We start from the raw sequence: 22,320 nt of genomic DNA, 5'->3' as shown, positions 1-22,320 counted from the left end.
ATAGGCTGAGTTAATATTCAGACTAAATACTTGCATAACGCAGAAGAGTGGCCACAAAGATTACAGGGAGAATACTAACTAGTTCCCCCAAACCTGCATACTCTGGTGGAATATGAAAGTCAACAAAGGCACCGGCCGCCAAAAGAATGGCAAATAAGTTGTAAGTAAAACTCCATATGAAATTCAATTTGACCTTGAACATGGCTTTGCGACTCACAGTCATCATGGTCAAGATACTGTTAAGTTTCGGCTTTAACATAACGACGTCAGCAGCTAGCTTGGCAACCTCACTTCCTTCATTGATATGAACTCCAATTGTCGCTTGAGCCAAAGCGATTGCGTCGTTTGTTCCGTCACCGCAGAAAACAACAACCGGTCTTTTTGATTGCGAAGAATTGTCAAAATTTCTTCCTTCGACAATGTCCTTGATATATTCACCCTTTTCTGCAGGAGTTGCGTGAGAACGAATATTGGAGCTTTCAATTTCAAGACGAGCAGCCAGAGAACGAACAGCTCCATCGTCATCCCCTGACAAGATGTGCAGTGAAATCCCTCTTTGGCGTAACGAATTAATAGTGGAAACAGCATCTGCCCGTAAAGAGTCTTCTAATGCATAGACAGCAGTGAGTGAACCGTTTACACTGAAACAGAAAACGGAATATCCTTGATCAAGGGCTTCTCGAACATCAGGGTCATCGCTATGACCAAGCCAACGACAGTTCCCTCCCTGTAGCTTCAAGCCAGAGTGTGAACACCCTTCTACGCCCTTACCAGTTACAGCTTTTGTATCAGAAACATTCTGTGCAGAAACGCTTTGCTCTTTGAGATATGACGCTATTGCGATAGAAACTGGGTGTTTAATTCCTTCAGTCAAACCAAGTAATAAAGACTGAGAATTTAGCCGATCATTCCCGATAATTTCACGTACAACAGTAAGTTTTCCTTCAGTTAAAGTACCTGTTTTATCAAATACAACATGAGAAGTGTTGTGAGCAGCCTCTATACTCTCTGCTGACTTAAAAATTACTCCCCTTTTCGCTGCGACTCCACTTGCAATAACAAATACCATAGGGACGGCAAGTCCAATTGCACAGGGACATGAAACAATGAGTACCGTAATAGCATATATTGTGGCCTGGATTACGGCATCGGAACGTGATTGCTTTTTCACATTGATTCCAACTCCTATCCAGACAAAAAAGGTGACGACGGTGATTCCAATGATAGTTGGCACGAAATAACTTGCAATTCTATCAGCAAAATTTTGGATCTTTGGCTTAGTTAATTTTGCTTCATCAACCATTGTGGCTATGGTGCTAATGGTGTTGTTCCCTGGAAGCTTAATTAGCTTTACGAACAAAGTACTAGTGCCATTTACCGATCCGGCAACGACAATGGATTGGCATTTTTTTGGCACTGGCATGGATTCGCCCGTAATCAATGCTTCGTCGACTTCGGAAGATCCAGAAATGACTGTTCCATCAGTTGGAATTTTTGAATCAGGTAAAACCTTGAAAATATCGCCATATTGGAGAAGCCTGATATCAATTTCTGTCTCGTTACCAGCTTCATCAACGAGGATAGCAGAAGAGGCCTGTAAGGAACGTACTGATATTGACTTCACAGCCTTGTGTCTGGCTAGCTCACTCACAAAGCGACCAACCATGATCAGCGTTACAAGCAAAGAACTAGTTTCAAAAAACTGCTCAGTAGATAATGGGCGTCCCGTAACGAAATATCCAAATGACACAATCGAAAAAATGTAGGCGGCGCTAGTACTCAAAACTATCAAGAGATCCATTTCAATAAGCCTGGAAAATATCAAACTCTTCAAAGCATTCGAGTAAAATGGTCCCGCAATAACAAATTGGATAATAGTTGCAAGCCCCATTGATATGGACATAGTCAAGACTTTTTCACGAAGATGTGGAGTCCAAGCCATCACGAGAATCGGAATCGTCAATATTATGGAGAGAGCAGTCACATAGCCTACACGAACTAAGTGCTTCCTCCCTACTTCAACGGTTGGGTGAGCACTAGGCAGAGCAAGATTAACAGGTACGTTCCATCCTTTATTGACAAGATCTCTGGCACCTATAACCTTGGAGTCAAAGTACACACGAACGATGTTTTTCTCAACAATCTTCAGCTCTGTGACGCCTTGTGGCCATTTCTCATTGACGAAATCTTTTGCTATAGAAGGCGCAACAATATCTATAGTAGAACCATGATTCAAAATTTGTTCGTATTTGAATTCTGTAGTTTTGCCCAAGTGCCTAATAACATCCTTGACAGATCCCTGAGCAAGATCGAGATCAAACTCAGCTTGTGATAATATCAGGCTTGTCTTCAAATTGTGAACACAAGTAAGGGCGTCAAAAGATCTCTTAAGTTTTGTTTCACAGCCAGTACAAGTCATTCCCGAGACACTAAGAACGACGTGTTCGGTACCAGTAGATCCTGCTTCAAGATTAAGATGACCCATTTCTGTAATTGGTTCTACAGATACGATTTTTGGTACTTCAGTGGAGGAGCGTCCAGAGATAGCTGGAGTAATAGCGCAATCCTTGATTGTATTGCAACAACTTTTTGAACAAACAAATTCCCCATGGGCAGTGTTATTGCTTAACTTGTTTCCGTCTCTTTGGGTCCTTTTCCTTGTTAGACGTTCAGAGTTGTTGCGGTAAGAATACTTCGCCTTTATAGAAGCATCGTCCCCATTGCAAAAACGGACCTTTGGGAGACAGCAAGATTCCTTTCCCAAAGTACGCAAATAGTTACAGATGCAACCTAAATTTTTCAAAATTGAGGAATAACGATTGTATATTGTAGAGTAATGCTCGTTTAAGGATTTCTCGCTTAGACTGTCACTAGAGCAACTGCCAGAATTTCCAACATCAGTGTTACGGTTAAACATTTTCTTTTCAGAGCTGCGAGATGCAAGGCGTTCAACACATGAAATGTTGCAGCATTCAGCTTTACTGGAAAGCTCAATCTTCTTTCTGCCTACTCTGCAACCTCTTTTCTTGAGTGTAGAGTTTTTCGATTCAAAGCAAAAGCTACCCTTCCCAGCGTGTTGATTAGAGTTATCAGCTTTGAAGTGAGGTATTTCCCTGGTATCGTGAGTAGACTGTTGATCGTCGCACTTGCTTGAAACAACTTCAAGGCCGGTCAACAATTGTTCTTTACAACATCCAGCTTCGCAGCTGTCTGTAATTTCCTCGACCATTACAGAAGAACTCTCAACACAGCATTTATCAACACAAGACTTCTCTGGATATTTGCCGCCCTTATGAGCATCTCCACGATAGCTTTCTACATCTAATGCAGCCGTAGTTTCGTTCCCCTTGTTAGCACGACATTCATCAGCACAGGACCCATCTGAGTAGTTGTGGCCTGTTTGATTATCTCCACAACAGCTGTCTACATTTAATGCAGCCTCAATCCTATTCTCCCTCCGATCGCACATCCCCTCAGACTCACTCAAACATTCTTGAGGGTCCATTTTGGCCTGATTAGCACAGCGTCCATGGGAAGAGAGTCCTAGATCGTCATTAGCATGCATTTCTACGGGCCCATTACAACATTTGCCTCTGTTACCTTGCATAGTATCTGTTAATATTTTCTCACTATTTACTGCTCTACGCTCGCAATCGCTGGTATCCAAGCCGAAGTAAACTTTTTTTGGTTTCATCATTAACTGCAGTAGCTTTTGAGCTCTTTCATTGTGTGAATTTTGGAAGCATCCCTAGAAGCGTCCTGTCTTTTATATGTCTAGTTGCACCCAATTTATGCCGAATGAAGGCTTTTCGTATGATATAGAGGAAATTCCTTAGTTGCGCCAACATTTTTTGATTAACAAAACCCACACATGTGCTGATCTTTATTCATTTCTTAGAAACGCCTGGTATCTGATCCATTTCCGGAGAACTCTTCAAAATCAATTTCAAAAGAGATGGATCATCGAACACTTTACTGGCTGTTTTTAGAACTTGCTGCTGGGATCATCCGCTGGAAGAGATAAAATAGGGAATAAATTTTCTTCCAAATAGAAATAGTACTTGCTTCATAATATATTGCTCGAAAATTGAAATTGCGCAACGTACAGCATAATAAAGATACACGCTTTGCAAAATTGCTATTGTACTAATACGGAATTTTGAGGTGGTCTTCAATATGTATCACCTGATGAAATGTTTTAAGTTGAATAGTTAAAATTTCAGGGTAACTTTAATAATTCATATCCATAGGTCTAGTAGTTTAGTCTCAAATTCATGACACAGCGTAATTCTTGCCATTATGGTACATGAGTTTGTTTAAGCTCTGTCTACTTAAAACGATAAAGTCATTTCAAAAAATTAAGAGGAATATCGAACCATTCGGAATGGCCTTAAGGGCTTGAATAGATTCGCTGTTTCTGCGCGTTGCTTCCTTGTAGATGCATATTTTTTCGCACTCTCAATGGAGACTTGTAAAAGGTAAGCAGCTTACTTGTGGATAGTTTCCTTTTGTATGTCATAAGCTACAACAAATGTCTCATTCTCGTATATTAAGGCTTCCGGGAAGTAACAATATGCGCAGCAAAATTAGTTTTCGCTTTTCGCCATTTGAATATCCTCTGAATCACGAATATTAGAGTTATTTGAAGGTAAGCTTCATTCATAATACTATTAACTTTTTATGTATAACTGACAGTATTCAAAGGCGAATATTCAAACTACGTACTGCTATTCCTTTAATACTATACATCCCACCTAGAAAAATCGGGTATATCGATATGAAAAAACGGTAAATTTGTCCCAGTCGCAGCACATAATGTTTCATAGTTACTGTAAGAAGTGCTTATACGGCTGTCTTCATCAGTATAATCCACATCATCCTTTAAAACTTTTGCAACGTGAAAACTAGAATGGCCAGCGATAATAGAGTCGTCACTGAACTCCTCATTTGTAGTTCCGAATTTAACACTCAATAGACTTCTTTTAATCCATGGTGATATAATTCCGGCAAAATGAAATTCGACTTGTCTATCTGCATACCTATTTACAGCCTTTCTCAGGTCAACAAGACTTTGAACAGCTGTTGAATCTACTTGGGCAACTTGGGAAAAATCTAGGCAGACAACTTTCAGTAGAGGCTTTTCATATGATTCTCCGTTACTGCTGCCATTTGAAATCGGTAGCTCATTATCTGTCGTTGCTGAATGACGTTTAAACTTAAATAGCGCTTTGAGAGAATGTGGCATTTTCCACTCACCAGGATCATTCCATGGTCGGTCGGACTTTTTCCTTAAGCTTACAAGTTGGCCCCGCCTTGTTTCTTCCTTAATGCGATCAAATATAATGTCATAATGCCTCGAACAGTTTACGTAAGTAAAACTATCACCCAAACGATAAACTATGACACCCGGTGGTGGCGGGCGAACTGTGGTGTTGCGGTTCAATTCTCGTGAGTATCCATGATCAAATGGAACCCACTTTACACTAAATTTATACTCAGGAGCTGGTAAAACCTCAAAGGTAGACTTCCCTTGTTTACTCAGTTCATTAGGTAATTCATTAGATGATATCACAGCGTCAACGCCGTTTTGTACTGTTGGATTTAATACTTCTGCCACCTCAACACGGCCAAGGAATTTGCCGGCAGGGAATGCCTGTTTCAATAGTAACATTGCGCATGACCAACACATTGCGAAATATATACCGTTTTCAATAGATGAAAACACTGTAATGAATACCGTGACGATGAATGAAATGCAATCTAACGGGTTGGTCTTCCAAAAGGTCCAGGTGGTTTTGTATGAGGCTAGTAGGTCAGAAACAGCATGAATAATAACCGCTGATAATGTCGCTTTGGGAATGAAAAAGAAAGCGTCAGTTAAGCAATAAAGTGCTAATAAAACACAACCTCCTGTGAATACCCCAGAAAATGGGGTGCGCACATTACATTTTGCTTTCAAAGCAGATCTGGAAAATGACCCTGTTGCTGGGTATGAGTGGAAAAATGTTCCTATCAAGTTTGTCACACCAATCGCAATAAGTTCTTGGTCAGGGACGACTTTATAGTCGTTAATTCTACCAAAGGACTTTGAAATAGCGATGTGTTCTAACACCAGAACAATAATTGAAGCAGGTATCTCTGAACTCATATTAGATAGCAAACCTTCTGGGATTTTCATAACTCCCACCTCGTTTAAACCCGAGGGAACTGTCCCTAAAATACTGATAGGACGCTCGCTTGAGGACTTGTTCCTTGTTATACTCCACGATATGGCAGTGAAAACAATTATAACGACGGCGTTTCTCATAGCTTGTGCGTAGAAATAGAAGGATTTCAGTCTATTTGCCACCTTTGGTTGATTTCGATAATATCTGTCTGCCAAAGTTATACCAAATGTCCCGCACCACCATTTCCATACATATAGGATCACCAACGGAATCAAACCAAAAACAGCGTCTAACTTTGTGTTTGGTAAGTGTTTTAGGGAGTTAATTACAACCTTATACGTTGCTTCTCTAGTATTCACCAATGAGTTGTATCCCATAAGAGCAGGAACCTGGCCCCAAATAATATTGAATGCGGAACCTGTCATGAAACCAGCAACGGCATTTAGAGAAATCAGTTCCACCAAAAAGCCCAAGCGCAGTATACCCAATCCAGTTGCGACAACCCCACAAAGCAAACAAAGTGTAGTTGCAATGATAGGAGCCGTAACTTCCGTCTGATCCTCGGGATATTTTTTCAAAACCTCAGCAATGACTTTGGCTGTTTGTAGCGACATAACAGCGACTGGGCCAATACAAACGTCTTTCGATGTCGCAAACAAAGAGTATATAAAAGCACCAATAAAAGAGGAGTATAAACCATATTCAGGAGATAAACTTGCTATTTGTGCATATGACATAGATTGGGGTACAAGCACACACCCAACTGTGATTCCTGCAACCAAATCTGCATAGCCCCATGCAAAGTTATAGTGAGGGAACCATTTTATAATGGGAAAAAGAGAGATGAAATAGCTCCCCGCTGATTTCACGGTTAGGTTATTTTTGATGGAATGATCGTAGTATTCCTTTAAAGTAACTGTGCTTTCCTCATACGCTGGAATAGAATCGTACAAGACATCTGGTAGCTCGTTTTTTGTTATCTCAAACTTCTGCTTACTATTATTAACCTTCCAATTTTGCTCATCATCATTCAGAAGTCCCCCTCTGTTTTCTGTCGCCTCGGATTCTCTATATGTACGATATTCTGATTCAAAAACTTCGATATCGGCATCCTCCTGATTATCCAAAACTTCAGTTGAGCTCTTATGTGAAATATTCTTTCCGAGCATTCCAAAGATTTTTTTATTATTAAAACTATTGATTTGATTTGGAGACGTTGTATGTCAGCTAATAGACTTTTATATAATTGGATTGACGATTTTGGATCGAAAATGTTTTCACAATAGGAATACTTAAGTTTAAATAAATACAAGATTCATGTGGAGCAGAACACATTTTAGTTCATCTATTTATATTATTCTTTTTCTCTGTTTCTTTTTTTCAAAATGAAAAATTTCAAATGACAGTGTTCATGAAAATATGAATGGCAGAAGTGCTCGAAGTCTAGTTTGGATCTAATTTGGCAAACCTGATTGTTATCGCCTGCTGCGTGGAAAAAGGTGTGGAGCTTTCCTGGGATCTGTGACTCAAATTCCGATTTGCAAAAATTGCAAAGCCGCACTGTGGTTTCAACAAAACTGCAAAAAAAGTCAGATTTGAATAATTACACGAGATCTTTATAAAAAAGTGCACTCGGGCTGGTGATAACACAGAAAAGTGGGGGAAACTTTACAGTAAGGTTTTCTGATACCTTTTTGATTGGTTTGGGAGCGCTTTAGGTTTTTCACAGCCACATCTTATTCGTGGTTTATTAAAGTAGTATGTATTTACTTGAAGTTTACATAGTAAAATAAGAATATAGAAAAAGTTGTGATCGCTAGCGTTTCAACACTGTTGGCCAATTGGAAGCATTGCAACCCCCTCAAAATACTAGAAATCTTAATGAAAAGTAGAATGCCTAGTCCAATACTGCTAATGTATTGACCAACGGTATATATTGTTTATTTTCTCGTTTTAGGCTTCGCCAAATTGTCTTTAAGTATGCCCAGTGTTAATGCCAATAAAGAAAGCAGTGTAGACAGTAGGTGAGCCCTTTTTGTTGCCGCGTCAAAACTATTTATGACTGTGTCCTTTACTTCGCCATGTAAAGATCCAATGTATGAAGAGTTTGCGCTAAGCTTGACTATTAGTTTCTTTATCTTGCTTTCATCCATTAGACCTTTTAAATTACTACGCAAAAAGCTCGCAAAAGATAATTGAATAACACCAGCTGAAATTGCAACACCCCATACAGATCCAATGCTCCGGAATAGATATAAAGTTGATGTCGCAGTAGCTTGGTCACTCTTAGGGAACATAAATATGAAAGTAAACAAGGTCGTAGGAAAAGTAATTCCCTGTCCCAGATTTACAGGGACCAAAAATAACCCAATTAACCAGTTTGGAGATGTTTTTTCAATAAACATAAACAAAAAGTTACCCAAGAACATCAGAGAGATACCAATGTAGAGTAATAATCGTAGACAGTTGTACTTGCTCATGGAAAACCCTGTTATAAGACTGCCTACTGGAGTGAATAAAGAAGGAATCGTGAGACGTAATCCAGCTTTTGCCGTGGAATCTCCAAGTACAATCTGAAAGAATAATGGTAAAGTAAAAAGATATGCGTAGCTGGCGAAACCGACAAGTATACTTATCAAAAGTACAACGAAACTATAGGAGGAACTGACTAACTCCATAGGAATAATCGCTCTAGCACTTGTTTTCCTTTCATGCAATATAAACAATAAAAGAATGATTACGCTGCCAACTAATAGCAGTAAGACAGATGGACTAGTCCATGATAGTTTTGAAGTGGAGCACCCCAAGCTCAGGTAAAGAAGCTGTAACGTGAGACCAGTTATAATAAGAATTGAGCCCATAACATCTATGTCCGTGAGGATTTTTTTGGGGTTTTGAAAAATGCTAGAATTTTGATGATTATATTCTTTCTGATTAGGTACATAAAAGTTCATTAATATGGAACTAACCACAGATATTGGTACTTGAATGAGAAAACACCATCTCCAACCAATACTTGAAGCGATGGTGCCGCCAAAAGATGCTCCACATATGGCACCAAACCCTAAAAGCAAATTCTGAAATGCCTGAAAAATTCCTCTTTTCGAACTTGGAATGACGTCTGAATTTACAATTGTAGAAAGGGTGATCAAGCCACCACCTCCTATGCCAGTCAATGCTCTCATAAAACTAAGCATGTAGATGTTTCTCGAAAAACTACAGGCCAAACATCCAATAGTAAAAGCCCCATTAGCAAAGAAAAGGCAGTTTCTTCGACCAAGTGCATCAGAAAAGGACCCGTAAAGAGGTTGAAAAGATGTTGATGTAATTAAATACGCAGTGGTGATCCAATTTGAAATGCTCATTTGGTTAAATTCGTTACCAATCGTTTGATACGTCGATGCCGTGACAGTTCCGTCAAATCCTGACAAAAAAACATTAGAAAAAAGAGTGGCCTCAATAATCCATAGATTTGGGATTCTTGAAAGTGCCATATCTTCGTCTTTGTCCAAGTCTTCATCGAGGTCTTCAGCTCCTTCATTGTACTCAACAAAAGGAATTTCGTCCCCTTCGATACTGCCATAGTTTCCATCCCCGTTTTTCGGTAATGATTTGTGTCTGACAGATTTCAACATTGCAAAAAAAATTGATCTTGAAATCAATATTCCATTTACTACATTTTTGGGTCGTTTTGTACCATTGGGAAGCAATTTGGCCAACCTTGTGTTTTTATAGTGGTAACTAATACATATATTCTCGAGATTGTACGTTTGTATGATTTACACCCAATCACCTAATGACAATTTGGAGAGAAGCCACACAAACATTTACATCGAATCACTTCCCGAGCCTTAGTATGTGGCTGCCTCACGTTAAAATATGACACACCCGCACCTAGAAGAGGTATAGGAAGAGGTGTAGTATTAGTTTATGAGCAACGCTTATCTATATGATATCAATACGCTATGGTATGCTATCCCAGTCATCTTTTATATTTTGTTCATTATTTCACGTTTTAGTATTCCATGTATATAATCTTAAAAAAAGGATCTCACACCCTAAGTAAGGCCATTTAGCTCGCTACCTTAAAATATCGGATTGACACGGTAGATATAGTTTTAACCCACATTTTTTGAAGTAAACTATTTTCAGATTACTGTCGAAATAATAATACGAAGAAGGCGCTTTGCTGAACAGTAAGAATCTAGACTTGGCCACGAATTTTGGAAAATTGATTGCTGTGGTACTATTCAAAAATGTGCATTGCTCTATTGGGTGAAATAAATAACCACTAACTAAAGGGAGACTAGCCTTGCAAGAAGACAGCTGCCGGCATATTGATTTGGTGCGAAGTCCTGTTTTGCTGATTGTTGATCCCACTTTCACCTCGAGCCTTGAGAGCTTCAAATCACTGCTGCCACATTCGCTCAGAACACTTACCTTTAATTGCATTTTCCATCATTTCGAACTTTAGCTATTAAGCCATTAAAATCATCACTTGGCTGGGAAAATATTTTATCGGAAAATCTTTTCTATAAGCCTCCCCAACTGATTAGTTTTTGAATTTATCCTATCGGAGTATGAAGAAACTACATATGCAGATAAATTCTCCACTAGTAACTGCAAAAATGCTTTGTTTACTCAAGTACCGTTGACTGAGTTTCCAGTTCTAGGCCCTCTGGTCGTGCAACAAAAGAGATGTTACATAGGAACAACAGAAGTAGTGAGTGAATAATGAAATAAAAAAAAAAAAAAAAGAATATACCAGGGCCAATACTGCTAAAGCTGCTAGGCTTTCAAGTCTTTAGAATTGCATTCCATTACACTTCATCAGATATATCAAACAAAAAACAATCCAAAACTAGAGGATATGAATGTGTTAATTTACATTCAACATGACAGGGTCCCCCACCGATACTAATCTTGCTGAAATGAACCTTCTTGCTAGGAGGTAAATTGGCTCTTGACTTACTAATGGATTAGTCTAGCACGTTATGTTAATGTAAATGTGCCAATGAATTACACTTTGTATATCTTTGCTTCTTGAATTTTCGCGCGTAAGAGTTTGCCCTGATTTACCACATTTATGTTCATCGTTAATAAAGCCGCCTACAAAGATCACAATGCAGAAACCCTTCTGGTTGAAATCCTCAACTAATGCTTCTAAACTATACAGGATCCGTTAATCATTTTTGACACCTCATTTTTTTCAAATCTTTACTATTTTCTCTTATTTTCATTCAGCTAGTCTTTATTGATGAGTCAAGAATATGGAAGAATTCCTGCGGAATTTTAGGTAATTAGAAATGAAAAAAAAAAAAAAGAATAACAATAAAATCTAGTTGCACTTTAGTATGATATATAAAACGCAAAATAACCGAGCCAACATAAGAATTAAAAATACTTCGATGTTACAATGAAAGAACTCCAAAGTAGAACCTAAACTAGAACCTACAACTTAGTGATGTCTAATAAAGCAACAAAAAGTGACGTGGATCCATTGCACTCGTTTTTGGCAGGGTCCCTAGCCGGTGCTGCTGAAGCATGTATAACATACCCCTTTGAGTTTGCCAAAACAAGGCTGCAATTGATTGATAAGGCTTCCAAGGCGTCAAGAAATCCTCTAGTGTTGATATATAAAACTGCGAAAACTCAAGGCATTGGTTCCATTTACGTTGGATGCCCTGCATTTATTGTCGGTAACACCGCTAAGGCGGGTATTAGATTTCTTGGGTTTGATACTATCAAAGACTTACTTAGAGACCGTGAAACTGGAGAGCTAAGCGGTACAAGAGGAGTGATCGCTGGGCTAGGAGCGGGGCTATTAGAAAGTGTTGCTGCAGTGACGCCTTTTGAAGCAATCAAAACTGCCTTGATCGACGATAAACAATCTGCTAAACCAAAATACCACAATAATGGGCGTGGCGTGATACGAAATTATTCATCATTAGTTCGTGATAAAGGGTTTTCTGGCCTTTATCGTGGTGTTTTGCCAGTTTCTATGAGGCAGGCTGCAAACCAAGCCGTTAGGTTGGGTTGTTACAACAAGATTAAGACCTTAATTCAAGATTATACAAATTCGCCAAAAGACAAACCGTTATCATCCGGTTTAACCTTTATAGTGGGTGCATTTAGTGGTATAGTGACAGTCTATTCCACTATGCCTCTTGATACTGTGAAAACAAGAATGCAAAGTTTAGATTCCACCAAGTATTCCTCTACCGTAAATTGTTTTGCAACCATATTCAAAGAAGAAGGGTTAAAGACGTTTTGGAAGGGTGCCACCCCTAGACTAGGGAGATTAGTCCTGAGTGGTGGTATTGTTTTTACAATCTACGAAAAGGTTCTAGTTATGCTAGCCTGAAATGTATTATTGTGTACAGTATATCATCTAATGTTTTTTTACTCGTTATAAGTTTATTTACCTCTTGCGATCATTAAAAAAGTTACATAATACTTTTTATCATAATGAAGAAGACAGCTTATGCTTGATTTTGACTTTGATTGAGATATTTCTTCTCCATTTTTTTCACTTGAATGTAGTCGTATATACTTTTCAAAGTAATAAATGCACCAAGAAATGCCACAAAAATAGCCAGCCATGGTATATTTTGTTTTTCTTCCTCCAAACCATGATTCAAATGTGATTCAAATTTGTCTTGCGTCGTTATTTGTGAATTTAGACGAACATCATCGAATTCATTTGGATCCTCTAATTCCATTCTATTTAAGCTTTTATTTTTGCCAACTTTGGAAGTAACATCGTTGGGAATCATTGAATAACCATATCCAATAAAGGTTAGCCCCAAACCAAATCTTGAGCCTTGCTTTGCTGCGTGCGATGTGTGTAAAATGTAGGTTATTAAAAACCCAATGAACTGGAAACTCGTGCTTACAATAATATTCCATAATAAATTTGCTATATTTCCTACGGGGAGGCCCTCGATGCATATTTCATCGTAATAAATATCTGAATTGTTCAAATCCATTCCATAATACGAGGGGGCCATATCAGCAGCTGCTTCATCGTACGTAGGTGGTATATCTTGTTCGTTATTACGTTCAGTTTCTGTGGTATCTGGTTTTGCGCTTAAGTTGCTAAAGACACCATCAAACATGGCACCCTGTTGTAAATCCGAAGACTGTTGTGTACGTTTCTTAAAAAGTCTATCAAGAATATTAAAATGTCTTCCTATTTTGCCTATATGCCTGGCAGCTTGTTCCCTCAACTGGTGTGGTACTAGCCTTTCCGTTGTACTGTTTCCTCCGCTGCTGCTTCCCTCATCCTCTATGCTATCTTCTTCCTCGTTAGATCCTATCTCTGTTTCTCCTTCTACGCCGGTTTGTGTGTCTCTAGCTCGCTCGGCGTTTCCAAAATTTATGTTATCAGCAGATGAACCTGCATGAAGAGTACTCATTTCCTGCCCTATAAGTGATTCTTGCTCCGGCATAGTACTTCAGTTTCCTAAGCTTCGTGTCCTTGCCCTTCTCATGCCCTTTTTATGTATCCAAATTGGAAGATTTTTATAAAGGTTATATACTATTCTTACAAAAAAGTAGGCGCAAAGGGACTCCGCATCGTATAACACGATGATTATACAAATTATTTCACAATCAAGTTCACCTCCGGTTTATTTTATATGTGAGTATATATTCTATGTGTTCTGTGTATTGCTGTTACTACTACTGTTAATATCATTGGTTGATAATGTTGTTTCACTATCATGAGATGCTACTGGAGGTGGCATGGGCGCACTGGGTGTTGGCACCGATTTACTAGCCGCTCCAACTGGGATCACTGGCTGTAATGTTGGATTGGGGGGATTAATGACAACGCGATTGGCAATCGGGTTTGGAATTGAAGAAATGGTCACCCCAGCGCGAATGTTATTATTCAATTTAGCTTTCAGCGACTCTGGACTTGGAAGCATTGGATTGGTGCTGCTATTTGCGTCGTTTGCCGCTGCAGCGAGCTCTTCCATGGTGTTATCTTTCTTGGGTACTTTGATAGAAAGTAATAGCGAGTGTCCTGGAATATGGTCAATAATATAGCAAGGGAGTGAAACCGGATTGGGCCTATCTGGCCGGCTTTTATACGTAGTTGTGTTTCTTAATTCGTACGACTCCACAGAGGGACCTACGTCAACACCACCGGGCATTAAAGTACTTGGTACTGGAGTCCTAAAGGTTCGTGGAATATCTGCAATATCTGGCAGCAAAATCTCTCCTGGTGGCAACGATGAAACATTCCCTGCTGCTGCTGTGTTGTGGGCGCCATTCATAGACGTACTATTTGCTGATGTACCAGACAGTGCGAGCATACCACGTCTATTAGATCTACCTTGTCTTCTTTTCCTTCTGGTATCTCTATCCTTATCTTTATCCAATCTTTCTAATTCTGCAGCTGAAATCTGTAATAGGTTTGGGGTAAAAATTTTGCTTTCCGCTGCAGGCCTATAAACATCATCAAGGGTGATCGTTGGCAGCATTCTGCTTCTAATGTCATCATCTTCTATTGCTGACCCATCGAAATTGTAACCCAACAGTACCAGCGATTTATGATACATATGAACCTGCTCTCTTATGGAGTGAGCAATGGCAGTCACAAACTCGCCAGGTAATTCTAATTCTTGACACATGGATTCTGCAAATTCTTCTGGACAGTTATCACTATTAGAGATGTCCCACTCAAACTGATCGATCAGCTGGTTTTGTCCCACGACAATATCCAGCTTGATTCTAATCCTCAAGTCGTCACCACCCAGGCGGTCCTGATTCAACTCTATGTATGGATTTCCTTGAAACTCTTGGATTTGTTCCTGTATAGATTGACATATAGTATCAATATGTTGCTCCCTGGTAGCGTCCTCAAATCGGTAATCTCGTAACATATCATCCACAAAGTCTTCAATTTTGATTAACTTGTCATTCTTGTTCCATAACAAAGTGTCTCTTAGAAAGAATCTGTCACGGTCTTGGTCGAACTCCAATCTTATAGGAACTAATTGCTCTGACGTTTCATTCATGGCTTGTTTATAGACTTTCAACTTATCTTCAAGGTAATGCTTTCTATTACCAACTTCTACTTGTGGAATAACTCTTGTGGTTGTATTTGTAATCCCATTACCATATCCTGAATAACCATTTCCCCATATACTCGCTGATGGAATCTTCTGAGATGTGCTTGTGATAGATTTCATTCTAGTGTTCTTCAAATCTTGATAATATTTCAGCGTATGCCACAGTCTACTAATATACTCTTTATTACTAAAACCATAAATACTAAACGGATCGTAACCATTAGTTTCTCTTACTAACGAGAACTTGTTAATTTTGTCACGCTGAATAATTTGTTCGTATAACAAAGTATCAGTGTCTGCTTCTTTGTCTGACCAATAGGTTGGGTATGGTAGTTTGGTTTCTGGCGGATCGTACTGAATGGTTTGGAACTTGGGCAAGTTCAATTTAGGAAGTTGAGGAAGTTGGCCAACAGTTGACTGAACATTGGTTGGGGGTTGATCACTCATGGATCTAACTGGAGGAACCTGCTGGGCTTGGGGTATTCCTTGTTGCTGTTGCTGTTGCTGTTGCTGTTGCTGTTGCTGTTGCTGTTGTTGTTGTTGTTGCTGCTGCTTCTGCTGCTGTTGTTGTATTTGCACTTGATGCCTAAACTGTTGCTGCTGTTGCCGTTGCATTTGGTTTCTAAGTTGCTGCTGCTGTTGCTGTTGAACCAACAGTTGCCTCTGTTGTTCTAGCTGAGTTTGAGCCGTTTGTTGCCCCCTCTGCTGCTCAATTTGGCGTTGCACTTGTTGCTGTGCAACTGTGATTGCATTTACAACCTGCGGATTATTTTTTGCTATGGCCTGTTGTCTCAATTTATTCAAAACTTGTTGTTGTGTGGCCAGAGGCAACTGAGCAATTTGTGGGGGTAAATTGATAGGTGCTGGAGCCAAAGGCATTTGGCTGATTTGGGGATGTATATTATGTGGTGCTGGAGCGGGAGGTGTAGAAGTCGCTGATTGATTAGCCATGGGCTGAGATTGTTGTGGAGCAGGAGGGGGTGGAGGTGGTGATTGATGCGTTTGCGACGGCGGTGAATTTTGTTGTTGTGATTGTTGTTGGTGTTGTTGTAGGCGACTCATCAGTAACTGCTGGTGTCGTTGCTGAATCATCTGCAATTGTTGTGGTGTGAGACTCTGGTACAGCTGTTGTGGAATTTGCGCCATATTAAAAGATGGAGTTCCAATGTTGCTGAATATATTGCCAATACTATTCGGAACGCTGTTGGTACCCTGCGGCTGATTATTCATTGTTGCTTTGTCTAGTTCTTTACCGTTTGTTCCCTTGATGATGCTTTATTTTGGTGTTTATGTTTGAAATTTCAGTTTCTTTCAAAAGCGACGAAAATTGAGATTTTGGTCAAAGAATAAGAAGATATTTATTTTAACGTAGGCGATAACAGAAATTTGGCAGTAACAAAGGCAGTAATAAAGGCAGCGAACTCTTCCAATCCGACCAAAATAGATGTATTTATCATTCTATATTACAGATATAAAGAACAAACTTGTTTTCCAGTATCTTTTAGGCGCAACAGCTCCCTCGTTCAAACACCTGTGGACCCGCGTTCAATCCACATGCCCTCAATTACTCGAAGATAGCAGTAGTGATAATTATTTAGATCATGCAATGGTTGGGAGAGATCTAGAGGTCTATAAATATTTTTCGGTCACAAATAAGCTCAATTATTGGTGCTTAGCCTCCACTTCCAAATCAAAAGGGCCACTTGATTGTTTTACCTTTTTGGAGACTATAGATCGTATCCTGTTAGAGTATTTTGACAAGGATCAATTGAGCATCAAGAAGCTTGTTAATAATTATGATAGAATCAGTTTGATCTTTAATTGTTGCATCGAAGCCGGTGAACCGAACGTCAGTGATATGCTCTACGTTAATAAAATCAAAGAAGCTGTTCCTGAAAGATCGGATTTATCGAAGTTCATAAGTTCTACGGCCCATAATTTACAGCAGGCTGTGCAACTCCCACAACAAAGACAACAGCAGTTACAACAAAATCAGATTTCTCGTGGTAGTATTTCACTAGTCGAAAATGAAGAGATTGTTCCCTGGAGAACCTCAAGGGCTAGCAAACATGAGAATAATGAGCTTTATGTGGATTTGTTAGAGAGGTTCCATGTTGTTTTTGAAAAGAAAAAATCTCATCTAAGGTTGATCACTGGAAATATTCATGGAACAGTGGACGTAAGATCTTATTTGAATGACAATCCCCTAGTTTCAGTAAAGTTAAACACAATGGGGAATGATATAGGTATACCCAGTTTGCATGAGTGTGTTGAAATCAATGATGGTGTGTTTTCTCCCTCCAATATAGCATTTATACCACCAGATGGGAAGTTCAGACTATTAGAGTATTCCGTCGACTTGAATTCTCAAGTAAAGCAATCCGGAGTAAGGATGAATTCTATTGGCTTGATGTCGTTACACTTCCAAAATGGACTGGGCAAAGATTCCGATGAATTTGAGCTCTCATTAAATATTGAAAATTTCAAAAAAGTTCCACAGATTGATGACCTAAAATTGGATTTACAGTTCAATGTTGAGAATGCTGATCCAAGTGAAGTAGCATATAAGATCAAAATTTTGCGCAATACGCATGGCCGTTTTGAAAATAGCATCATTATGGGGCAAGGGCAATGGATTTTTGATAAATCAACTGCTACAGGAACGGTACCTGTACTACGTGGCTGCATTGAATATGAAAGTGCTGGACCAAATGACACAAGAAATATTGATTTACAGACAGTCTCACTAGAATATTCGTATTTGGGACAATCAGCAAGTGGAATCTATGTAGAGGCCATCGATATCATATCTGGATTAACAATTGGCAAAAACACAAAACTGTACAAGGGTGCAAAGTATAAGACCCAAACAGGCGATTTTCAGGTAAGGCTGTAGATATATATGTCTAAAATTTCATGCAAAACTAAGTACACTATAATGAGAAAATAAGTCTTGGGATAAAAAAAGAATATGTAACTATGCTGAAAAAAAATATTAATTTGACTTTCATTCACGAAAACTCTATACAAAGGAATGAAAAGTTGTATTAAGTTGGATTAGCCCACTGTAAAACGTAGATTGCACCTGAGACAACAATAATACTTACGGGCAAACTCAAGACGGCGTACCCCCAAAATAGAATGTCAGCCATTTCTGCTTCGAAGAATTCATTCAGTTGAGTGATTTGAGTTAATTGAATTGCAGGAGGGGAAACAGTCAAAAGAAATCCAACAACAAGGAAGATTGGATCATCCAAAATACTCACGTTTATGTACTTAACAGCAATAGCTATAATGGGCAGAAGGAAGCAAGAAGGTAAAATCATTCTTCCAATGATGGAACCGATCAACAACTTGTTATGGTGAACTGTCTTTGGGAAAACTTCCGCAGAAGGATATAAGTTAGAACCAAGGACAACTAGGATCAACGGAATGGAAACAGAACCCAGTTGCGTAACAGCCTCAGCAAATGTATTATTGATAAACCCATCTTCCATGAACAGCTCCCTCTGTAATGGGCCAATCGCCGCCACAACAACAGCAAAAATCATGGAGTATAATGGAGGATTTAAGTTTGCTCTGACTCTCTCGATTATAGCACATGATTTTTGCCAAATCTTATCACCAATGGAACTAGAACTCAAAAAAGATGGGTTCAAACGGTTATTTTCTTGCTCAAGGAGTTCTTGTTCCTCTTGTTCTTCATTTACAAGTTCTTCGTTATCAATGTTCGGCGTCCTTTCCAATAAAGATTGCACTTGAGAGGGTGGCATATGTTGAGTGTTCTCTCCGGACCACTTCATCAGCTTGTTATAACCCCAACTCCATCTTAGCATTTGACCAATTTGTTGGAAAATCAGTAAGTATAAAATACCCCTTGACGCGACGTTATCTCTGCTATCATTGGGAATTTGGTCCCATGTCAAGTTAGGCAGAGTATAAGCCAAAGATAAGGTCAAGGACACAGGCAGAGAGTTACTGTTCCCAAAGACAGAGTTTGCCACAACAAAATTCGTTTCATCTCTATCCAAGTCCAGGATACGGCTCATTATTTTTCCAGAAATAAATGAGATACCAGTAGTCAAACCAAAAAAAACTGGAATGATGGCTATTTCGAAGATTTTGGCCATGGAAAGGGATTTGGCCAACTTACTGAAAATAAGACATGGTGTAAAAAGGTCCACATTCAACAAAGAGATGATTTTTTGACTTTGTTTGGGTAGCAGCCCAGAACTAGCACTCCAAAACCCGGCGAGTGCAATAATGACAACCTGTAAAACAGACTCGAAGACCAAGTAAGCCAAATGAACAAAACTGAATGTTTCAACCATATAGTAGAAATGCAGAGTAGTCTATAAGTGATATGGTTTGTCAGGTATAATAAGTTAAAAAAGAATTTCACACGTTTCTTTCATGATTAATTTATAATTAATCCTTGTTTTAACTTTTTATATCACAATTTCAGGTTTTTTCCCTACCTTTTTTCACTTTGATAACTTTGATAAGGAGGCTGTGGTCCCCTAATGCACGTGCAGGTAAAAAAAAGAGGGTTTTTATTTTCTTTTAGATAGTTATACAGAAATACTTGATTTGAATAGTAAGTACACTTAAATAATCAAGAAGTCGGCCCTGTACTTGAATTGTGGTTGTTGAGTGTTCAAGACGTCCACCTCTTCGTGCTTGTGGGTTTCTCTCTTTGGGAAACCCTTGAAAGAGTCAGCATAGGTGGCCACAGAGTGAGCAATCAACTTGGTGTTAGTAATAAATGCATCCCAGGATAGGTTGGAGACATCGTCGCATAATTGATGGTAGCATCTGTCTAAGATTTTCCCGTTGTCGATGTTCTTCTTCTCGGCACCAGTGGCAATACCACCTGCTGGAATTCCGTTCTCGATAAACCCGACATAATCTGATCTGCCGTCAAATGGAACCAAAGTGTAGTTCAAATGGTGAGCCTTGTAATAGTCTATGTACAAGTTCTTCAACTCTTCGGACCCCTTAGGGTTCACTTTGTTGTTTGCATCATAAATTTCGTATTCGTAGTTTGGAGAAGCCATCATATCATAGTCCATAAATACTCTGATCTTCGAGTTTTCTTTTTTGGTCAGGTTGTAAGCGTAAAAGTTAGAGCCTAATAGACCTTCTTCTTCAGCAGCCCACCATGCGAAACGGACTTTGTTATTGATTTTGAAATGAGTCAATTGCTTAGCGACGTTCAATAGTGAAATAGTACCGGAGCCATCGTCGTTGATACCTGGACCCTCCTCAACAGAGTCTGAATGAGCACCAAGAGCAACAATGTTATCAGGATCACCGTGTTTTGTGTCAGCAATGATATTTTTAGTCTTAATCAACTCCACGTAAGAGTCCATGGCAAAATACAATGAGTAATTGATGTTCAATGCAATATTAGCAATCAATTCTTTACCAACCTTATATGGAACACCGACAGTAGCGACGGTGTGCTTCGTAGGTTCACCTAATGTACCGTGTAGCCCATCTTTAGATTTAGGTTCGTTGTCGTAAATGACCACGGCAGTGAAACCGAACTTACCAGCCAAATTGCTTTTGTCACCGAATGGGCATTTACCTCTTTCAATGAGGGCAATTTGCTTGTCGTTATGGCCTGGTGGAACTACGGAAGCGTAATCCTTTTCTTCGCACCCTAAGTTAGGAATTTCCACTAGCTTACCAACAAACCCGTCCACAGGTGGAGACAGTGCGAAAGCTGTGGTGTTAGCAAAACTTTTGCCTGTTTCAGCGTCAGAAAGGTTGAAAGAGATGACCTTACCAGATAAAGCCTCGAATTCTTGCAAAGAAACATCGTAGTAGTCTTGCATATCATCGAAGGCATTCAATATGTATTCCATAGTCTTATTATGACCCTTGGACCCGATGACACGGGTGGGGTGGCCGTATTCTGGAGTAGAATAATTGGCTAAATGGTAAAGGTCCCAAGCAGTAGCATTCAAATCGTCCACATTAATCTTATCTTGCAATTTTTCACTTTCTACATGGGGTTTCATGAAGTAAGGAATATGTGGCTTAGGAATGTTGGCACCAACGACAGAATTCTCATCGTCGTTTAGTTGTGGAAGATAATTCTCAATTGGCTCTTCTTGTTGGAAGGCTTCCTGGAAGAATTGAGGGATGACAAAGGCAGAGCCTAGATTAGCAGCATAAAACGCAGCGATAGCCAATTGCTTCAAAGAAAAGTGCATGGTTAGCGTTTTTTTTTCTGGCTTCTTCTGCCAACCGTTGAAGGGCTGAACATGGTTTTGTTCCCATTTATTGTTCCTCGCTTTTATATTAAAAAAAAGGAGAAATTTTCTCTCAAGGGCCCCTTCTTCATGAGGGTTAATTTAAGGGAAATCAAGCTGTATTAATAGCAATTAATAGAACTAATCGATATATTCAATGTGACTTTTATTATTAATAGTATATGATATTGACTTTTAAAACTATATATTAAACGAAGCACGAAATATTGAGAACACTCTTTCTGACGACGAGAACGGTGATTATATCAAAATATATAATGAAGGAGCCCACTTGCATTATTTCTTGTACCCCAAGTAGCTCCTTCTGGTGCTACACTTTAGGATTCTGCTTTGCTTGTCATCGAACCTATTGAATTCCAAGGAGTCCTCTAGTGAATACGCGTCCTGGTGCCACGTTGAGTCGTCATTATCCAATCTGTGTTTATTGGCGGCAAGGCCCGTTTTCAGCTCGTTCAAATTTATGCATTGATTTTTGATGCTTTTCTTATCAATGGCAACCTTACCCAAATTCTTTCTGTTTCTGGTCAGAATTGTAGCCATTTCCCTATCAGAAATGTCTGCTTCCATGCTATCGTCAGTGGAGCTTTCCAAGGATTTGATGTTTATGAAACCATTGTTTTCATTGCAATAGATTATTTCAATGGGGGAAGGCTCTTGCTTTTTAAAGGAGAATAGACTATCAAAATACGAAAACCTGGAAAATATAGTCATTGTCAACTATAGGCGAGCTTACAGATCTTAAATTGTTATGTTATAAATTGAGTGATAACGCTCTTATTTGAGGCTTGTGCT

General features: G+C 39.2%; 10 protein-coding genes across 10 annotated transcripts; 2 read left to right on the top strand and 8 right to left on the bottom strand.

Annotated features, from left to right (window-relative positions):
* Positions 1-22: 22 nt before the first annotated feature.
* PCA1 (cation-transporting P-type ATPase PCA1) lies at positions 23-3,694 on the bottom strand (the record flags this gene model as incomplete). The annotated part of the gene is made up of 1 exon (XM_033908991.1): positions 23-3,694. The coding sequence occupies one exon, from the start codon at positions 3,692-3,694 to the stop codon at positions 23-25; it is 3,672 nt and encodes a 1,223-aa protein (XP_033764882.1).
* A 1,047-nt stretch (positions 3,695-4,741) lies between these two features.
* On the bottom strand, positions 4,742-7,336 carry SUL1 (sulfate permease; the record flags this gene model as incomplete). Its single annotated transcript, XM_033908990.1, has 1 exon — positions 4,742-7,336. One exon carries the CDS (start codon positions 7,334-7,336, stop codon positions 4,742-4,744), a length of 2,595 nt encoding a protein of 864 aa, XP_033764881.1.
* A 771-nt stretch (positions 7,337-8,107) lies between these two features.
* VBA2 (Vba2p) lies at positions 8,108-9,802 on the bottom strand (the record flags this gene model as incomplete). The annotated part of the gene is made up of 1 exon (XM_033908989.1): positions 8,108-9,802. The coding sequence occupies one exon, from the start codon at positions 9,800-9,802 to the stop codon at positions 8,108-8,110; it is 1,695 nt and encodes a 564-aa protein (XP_033764880.1).
* A 1,829-nt stretch (positions 9,803-11,631) lies between these two features.
* CTP1 (Ctp1p) lies at positions 11,632-12,531 on the top strand (the record flags this gene model as incomplete). The annotated part of the gene is made up of 1 exon (XM_033908988.1): positions 11,632-12,531. The coding sequence occupies one exon, from the start codon at positions 11,632-11,634 to the stop codon at positions 12,529-12,531; it is 900 nt and encodes a 299-aa protein (XP_033764879.1).
* Positions 12,532-12,649: 118 nt separating this feature from the next.
* Positions 12,650-13,618, bottom strand: BSD2 (Bsd2p; the record flags this gene model as incomplete). Its single annotated transcript, XM_033908987.1, has 1 exon — positions 12,650-13,618. One exon carries the CDS (start codon positions 13,616-13,618, stop codon positions 12,650-12,652), a length of 969 nt encoding a protein of 322 aa, XP_033764878.1.
* A 204-nt stretch (positions 13,619-13,822) lies between these two features.
* Positions 13,823-16,477, bottom strand: SNF5 (Snf5p; the record flags this gene model as incomplete). Its single annotated transcript, XM_033908986.1, has 1 exon — positions 13,823-16,477. The coding sequence occupies one exon, from the start codon at positions 16,475-16,477 to the stop codon at positions 13,823-13,825; it is 2,655 nt and encodes an 884-aa protein (XP_033764877.1).
* A 214-nt stretch (positions 16,478-16,691) lies between these two features.
* APM3 (Apm3p) lies at positions 16,692-18,143 on the top strand (the record flags this gene model as incomplete). The annotated part of the gene is made up of 1 exon (XM_033908985.1): positions 16,692-18,143. One exon carries the CDS (start codon positions 16,692-16,694, stop codon positions 18,141-18,143), a length of 1,452 nt encoding a protein of 483 aa, XP_033764876.1.
* Positions 18,144-18,294: 151 nt separating this feature from the next.
* SPAR_B03820 (uncharacterized protein) lies at positions 18,295-19,578 on the bottom strand (the record flags this gene model as incomplete). The annotated part of the gene is made up of 1 exon (XM_033908984.1): positions 18,295-19,578. One exon carries the CDS (start codon positions 19,576-19,578, stop codon positions 18,295-18,297), a length of 1,284 nt encoding a protein of 427 aa, XP_033764875.1.
* Positions 19,579-19,854: 276 nt separating this feature from the next.
* On the bottom strand, positions 19,855-21,468 carry APE3 (aminopeptidase Y; the record flags this gene model as incomplete). Its single annotated transcript, XM_033908983.1, has 1 exon — positions 19,855-21,468. One exon carries the CDS (start codon positions 21,466-21,468, stop codon positions 19,855-19,857), a length of 1,614 nt encoding a protein of 537 aa, XP_033764874.1.
* Positions 21,469-21,804: 336 nt separating this feature from the next.
* On the bottom strand, positions 21,805-22,239 carry HAB1 (Hab1p; the record flags this gene model as incomplete). Its single annotated transcript, XM_033908982.1, has 1 exon — positions 21,805-22,239. One exon carries the CDS (start codon positions 22,237-22,239, stop codon positions 21,805-21,807), a length of 435 nt encoding a protein of 144 aa, XP_033764873.1.
* Positions 22,240-22,320: the final 81 nt, after the last annotated feature.

This window comes from Saccharomyces paradoxus, chromosome II (assembly GCF_002079055.1).
Source record: "Saccharomyces paradoxus chromosome II, complete sequence".
NCBI classification, from domain to species: Eukaryota; Fungi; Ascomycota; class Saccharomycetes; order Saccharomycetales; family Saccharomycetaceae; genus Saccharomyces; species Saccharomyces paradoxus.
The sequence above is the reverse complement of the archived record's forward strand: the minus strand, read 5'-3'. Positions and strand labels throughout refer to the sequence as shown.